The sequence below is a fragment of the Elephantulus edwardii genome, unplaced genomic scaffold, assembly GCF_000299155.1.
Source record: "Elephantulus edwardii isolate Elephantulus edwardi_28Jun2011 unplaced genomic scaffold, EleEdw1.0 scaffold00029, whole genome shotgun sequence".
NCBI classification, from domain to species: domain Eukaryota; kingdom Metazoa; phylum Chordata; class Mammalia; order Macroscelidea; family Macroscelididae; genus Elephantulus; species Elephantulus edwardii.
Genome location: NW_006399779.1, coordinates 7614799 through 7621238, shown reverse-complemented (window position 1 = coordinate 7621238; position 6440 = coordinate 7614799). Strand labels below are relative to the sequence as shown.

Genomic DNA, 6440 nt, shown 5'->3' with positions numbered 1-6440 from the left:
AAAAGGACATTGTGCTTGGGAAAGGTGGAAGGTCAGCAAAGGAGAGGAAGACCCTCAACAAGATAGATTCCTATGATACTACAGTACTGGTTTGAGCATAGATTGTGTGGATTGGCAGGATCAAGTAGGGTTCCAATCTGTTGTAGATAGGGTATCTCCAAGGCAGGGTTGACTCAGTTAAACCTACCTATGATAAGCTGACTAAACAGGAAAGGGGTCAAGGGTCTGTGAGCTAAGATCCAATGCCTCTTGCAGAGCCAGACCTAGAAATACAGAGTGGTGACAGGATCCTGATCTTAGTCCTCTCAATCCTGGGTGCCCCAGTCATACCAGGAGAGCAAATATCAGTGGGGTCTTAGGACTTCCTGGTCCACAACAGTTTGTAGTCTGAGCATATTGGACACATGTTGATGGGTTTGTTGTCCTGGCCCCCAGGACCACCAGGTAGGCAGTCTGAGATGTCACTGTTCTTTACTCCGTCATTTCATCGAAGGAGCAGTAGCTGGGCCCCAGGCCATGAACAGTGCAGTCAGTGATGTTGCTGTCACACTTGCCACAGTGACACTCAGTGGCCACTGGATACGTATACAGGGAGTCTGCATAGTTAGCACAGCCGGGCACTCTCACGGTCTCGTAGACCAGCTCCTTGAAGGTACATACTCTCTGGCTGTTGCGCCTGAGTGCGTCTTTATATACCAAGTCCTGAAGAGTTAAAGAAGGGAAGAGTTAGATGATAATGTCCTGGAAGTTTCTGTTTAGTTCACTCAAAAAAAAAAAAAAAAGACAATGATTACCGCTTGTTCTAATGTTAACATATTTAAAGGTACTTATGGAATTTCTGACCAAGGAAAACTTGACTTCAGAAAATATTTAACCATTGGCTTGACATTCAGGGGTGGGAACACTAGTCTTGTCCAAATGATCTACCTGTCACATGATATATTCTGATTATTCTGAAAACCTAACAGTCTCACATATTCTATATGCTTTTCGTACTCTCCATGGCTAAGTCAAAAAATTATTCTCAAATTCTAAGGAGATTTGCATTTGAGTATGAAAAAAGATCACAAGGAAGTATAATTGTATGACATGAAAAATATATAAAATTATGAAAAGGATATAACACTGGTGGTCCAGTGAGAGAAACTGTGCAGCAATCCCAGATGGAGGTAGTTCGAGGCCACCAGCTGCTCTGAGAGAGAAGGATGAAAAATCTCCTTCTGTGCCGTTGACTGCCTCTGAAAACCCCCTAGATGGTGAGTTATGGGTCGGTTTTTACTCTATGGTACCCGACAATAACATCAGTGAAAAATTGTTTATCTTGAAGAAAGAAGTTGGGACTACTGGTTGAATGCATCTAAATACCATGTTACAGAGTCTACATCCCCATGTTGTTGTTGTTGTTGTTATGTGCATTGAATCAACTATGACTCATAGGAACCCTATAGACAGCAGTCCTGAACCTTGTCTCAACCTGTACTATCCTCACCATCTCTGATAAACTCAAGCCCATAAGTATAGTCACTGTGTCAATACAATATCATTATACGAGTTTATTTACAAAATTCAAATACATTGTTTTTCACACCAGTTCCTTCCCATTTCCATCACCCCCCCATCATATCTTTCGACCCCATGATTAACTCCACCCCCATGCACCAATCCTCACCTCTCTGCTTCCACTCTCCCTCCCACCTCTTGGATCCTCATACTCATTCTACAATAATAGCTTGATACAGTATTGGTCCTATGGAACTGCGTTCACACAGTATCATGCTCTCCAGTCTCTCCCAAGTTAGGTAATAATTTATAAAATTATTGCTCCCGTGTGCTGCATAGTATTCTGTTGTGTGAATGAACCATAATTTCTCAGTCCATTTGAATGTAATTGGATCTAGGCTGTTTCCATGTTCTTGTAATGGTGAACAATTATGCTATGAACATTGGTGTACAAGTCTCCATTTGTACCTCAGTTCTCATTTTCTTGGGGTACATTCCAAGCAGTTTAATAGCTTGGTCATATGGAATTTCCATGTTTAGCTTTTTGAGGAAGGGCCAAACTGCCTTCTAGAGTGGTTGTTCCAGTGTCAATACATCTTGTCTAGGCTATTTCTTTCTTTCTCTTACCCTCCACCTTCATTTATATACCAATAGGATGCAATATGTTATGCAATAATTGACATTGTGTAATCAAACTATTTACTAATATTTAAAGTAAGATATATGTCATAGAAATAATTTAAGATTTACTTTATAGAATGACATTATTCATAATCCAGTGTTAAAAATACATATTAATGATCCATAAAAAGTAAAGGAATAATCTCTTTACTCAGATTAATGAAGAAAAACATGAAGAATGCAGATAAGTAGTTTCATTCCTCTGTATCTTGGTTTTCTGAACACAGTATAGCGTGGGGTGTGCTTGTTCATTTGTTTGTTTCTACCTGTCTTTAAAGGATTGACTGTGTCCTCAGACATTCATTGATGTTTTCAGAAGGACCCAGTGGACAAGTTTTATATTTGGCTGTTTGTGCTTTTATGCAACTTAGCATCATATTTTGGTCCTATCTGTATTGCAAAGTACTATATCTCTTCTACGAATAAATAGGTTTATATGCCTCTATCTGTCTATGTAAATCCTACTATCCTTGCATGCTTTTATTTATTTTTTTTATAAAGTCAGTGTTGACATATCATTGAATTGATGAATTTTATCAATCTGAGGCTGTCTTAAATTTACCCAAATCAAGTGTAACTAAAAACATCTAAACAATATCATGATAATGAAATCTAATAACAATTCAGTCTCTGTTGGCTAAGGGGCCCAAGACTGTTACTTGAGAGAAACAAAGTATTAATGAAATAACATTAATGATACCTGTATTAGAAAGACACTCAACATTCTTACTTTCAGTAAAACAAATTTCCTACCCAGGTGAAGCAGTAGCCCGCACACCCGGTGGTGGTGACATATATGCAGAAGCGGCACTCCTCTTTCTCTACTGCAATGGTCATGTTGGTTAGTTCACACTGCCCCCAGCACACTGCTATCCAGCCACAGAAGAGGAAGCAAAAGTGAATGGACTTCATCTTGGGCTGGGAACAAGAACACATAGGGCTCATTAGAAACCTTGACATCACAGAATTGTAATTGTCATGCACACTGACTAAATCAACACAGATTGGCTCATTCTGTCCATATTTTGCTTCAGTTAACTTTCCTTTTAATTCTTTACTGCTTTTTATCTTTTTCCTACTTTTCTTTCTTTTGGTTAAAGTTGTAATACATTATAGCTAAAAACTAACAAAATACTTTTAAAAAAATATTTTAAGCCACCCCTGTATGTAAATATTTGATTCTCTGTCTTAAAGTGATTACTCTGAAGCAAGTAATTGTGATTGGTAGAGGTGTCCTTTCAAAAAACAAACAAACAAACAAACAAACCAAACCCCAAAGAATCCAAACCTACCTTCTCATTTTTACATCTAAAGATTAGTTTTTGCTAGGGAAAAAGAAATGATAATTCAGTAATACAAAATTACTTTTTCATTCTTAGCACCTCATAAATATTTATATGTATGTTTACCTATCTCTTTTGAAAATAAGATTATGTCAAGGGTTAAGTGAAATGGTTGATAAAGTCAATTGTATGCTAAAAGTGATTCCAAGGTATTACCCATATTTAAGAAGACACATAGATACATAGAATTCTTAAATTCTTACACAAGAGTAGGGAAAGTTCTGTATTTCTTACCCAAGTCACAAGAAAAACTGTCATCTCAAAAGTATCTATCACATAAGTATCCATGCCGATGCTTACCTGTGCTGACTATCTTGCCTGGAAAAGCAGTGGATTTAGACAAGCTTCAAGTTCACCTTTTATACAAAATCAGGTATGACTCACACCTTATGTATTTAATTGGGTATCAATGTGACTGACCAATGGCAAGCCTGAAGCTGGCTGTAAGCTAATCTGTGTTTAGACAGGGAGATAAAGGCCTTCTAAAGTAGTCTAAACGTGGTAGATCAGGAATAAGATTAGGAGAGATGATGAATTTGCACAAAGGAAATGTGATACAGTAACACACCCACTCCCTTACCTTGTCAGATTAAATGTGAGTCTGGGATTTCCCTTTCATATATTTAACTCAGAGAACTCAAAATCCTTTCCAAATATTGTTTTGTCTCTGTTCAGAAGGTTTCTCAAATTGATATGGTTAATATATTGCTGTAAAGTTAGACTGAAACTGCAAAGGAACTAATAAACAAATACAAAGGCGTTTATGATCTGACTCCCCTCTAAATACAGTTCAAACTTTGTTGTCTCACCTCCGACACTTAGGTCTCTTAACCACAAACCTTATTGTTTGATATTGCAGCAACAGTGAACTGCTTGACTTGTAATTCTGTATATTTACTTTTTATTTATGTCTGCTGGTTTTTTTTATGTGATGTTCTGTCTACTGGAAATGTTCTTGCTTTCTAATTCTAATTCAAACTCACTATCAAAGAATCTTTGTCTTCTTGACATTGAGATGCAATCTATTACTGAAGGCTGTATGCTTTGATCCTTATGTCAAGGGTGAGGTGAAATGGCTTATAATGTCAATTGTGTGTTAAACGTGATTACAATGTATTACTCATCTTTAGTAAGCCACATGGATAAGCATAAAGAAGCAGAATCCTCCACAACAATTTGGTTTACAAAGGTCATGGGGGTTCATTGCATAGTTTCCACATTCTATCATATTGGAGGGGACAAAGTTCAATCCATATCATCACCCGAGAGGTCTTCCTAAATGATATATTAAACAGATGAGGGAGAGAACTGTTTAACAGTGATATGTGATTAGGTATTATTGTCATGACAGGATTCTAGAATGAAAGCTGCACAGTAGAGTGGACTTGGGGGGAGGGATTTTATAAAAATGAAAGAATTTTTCTTTTACTTTTCAAAGAGAAGAGTGAATTGAGGGGAGGGTATGAGCAGGGAGAAATGTGCAACAATGAATGAATGGAAACCCTAAGTCTCTGTAAACTTTTATTAAAATTAATTAAAAAAAAACCCATTCTTTTGTTCTCTGAGAATCAGTTATGAACACTGTATCCAGAAGAATGCTCTGAACCTTAGATCATGTCACTCCTGTACTCAAAATCTTGAAATTTGCAAGAACTGCAATCTTATAAAAATGACCATTTCACACATTTTAAAAATCAAAGTCCTGGAGGCGATAGTCTTGGGACCACCATGAAAACATTTTGGACCCAGGCTTCTACACAAAAAGCTTTTCTGCGGAACCCTAACACAGTGATTGTGGTTTTCCAGAAGCTATTTCTCCGTCATTACTAGATTATTAGCCCTTAGCGTCCATGGTCTGACCTGGCCAGCGATAAATATTCTCCCACGGCTTCAAGGTTTAAAATTCAACTACCTCTTTGGGCTCCAAAGCCAGGCAATAACAAAAAGCCTGGAGAAGTGGAACGCAGAACAACAGCCTCTTGACACCATTACTCGCCTGCTGCGTGCATAGATGCGCATGCGCAGGCCCAATTGGTCGCATCTCGCCAGACCCTAACAGGGTTCAGCCTCTGGAGTTCAGACACGTCATCCTTCTAGGACTGGTTTGAGGCTGTGGTGTTGGAGAAGGGAATTGGACATCCCACGGACTGCCAAAAAATAAATAAATATGTCTTGGAAAAAGGTGAAGCCAGAGTGCTGTTTAGAGGAAACGATGATGATAAGGCTTCACATACTTGGGGCCTTTTTCTTCGGCGGGCTGTTCTTTGGAGAGGAATATGATGTCTGGAAAGGTAGAAAGTCGGTGAAGGAGAGGAAAACCCTGGAACAGACCGGGTAGATTGACATAGTTACTGGTGCAATGCGCTCTCCTTTGTCGGGAAGTGTGAAGATGGCTCAGGATAGAACAGGATTTAGATCTGTTTTTCATAGAGTCGCTATTGGTTGTACTTGACTCTCTGGCACCTAACAACAACAATATCGAAACTCAGAATACTAGCTTTAGGGAAATTCTTTTTTCCACTTTTAGTTGTGGGGGAAAAGTCCTTGATTAATTCACTGTCTGGAGGTCTAACGTTTGTTCACTCCTTGAGTTCTAGATGTCATAGTTGTTATGTGCCATGATGTCAAGACGCCTGTGACTCGGATTCTCTGATAAATGGATATCAACAATGACAGAAAAGTCATGTGTTTAAAAGATTGAGAGGACTTGGTAAATAGAAGCAATTTTAGGATTTTCAGAAGTTCTTTCACAAAGATAAGCAAAACTGAAAGGTTGCGTGAAGTGGATGTGAAATCAAAGAATTCTCTTTGTTTATTGTGTTTCAAGATTGGAAGAAAGCTACATGTATGTATGGTGATGGAACTTTTGATCAGAGGAAAATGATGACGTAGGAAGGAGAAGAAAACATACCTGGA

At 38.3% G+C, this 6440-nt stretch overlaps 1 protein-coding gene across 1 annotated transcript; it reads right to left on the bottom strand.

The window, feature by feature from the left end:
• Positions 1-471: 471 nt before the first annotated feature.
• FSHB (follicle stimulating hormone, beta polypeptide) lies at positions 472-3093 on the bottom strand. The gene is made up of 2 exons (XM_006883779.1): positions 2935-3093; positions 472-702 (listed from the first exon to the last, which is right to left on the bottom strand). Exons 1-2 carry the CDS (start codon positions 3091-3093, stop codon positions 472-474), a joined length of 390 nt encoding a protein of 129 aa, XP_006883841.1.
• Positions 3094-6440: the final 3347 nt, after the last annotated feature.

Excerpts from the sequence above, each read along its gene's own strand:
- FSHB (XM_006883779.1), bottom strand. The coding sequence starts at position 3,093 with ATGAAGTCCATTCACTTTTGCTTCCTCTTCTGTGGCTGGATAGCAGTG. Across the intron at positions 703-2,934 it reads CGGGCTACTGCTTCACCTGG|GACTTGGTATATAAAGACGC; the intron begins GTAGGAAATTTG and ends TTAACTCTTCAG.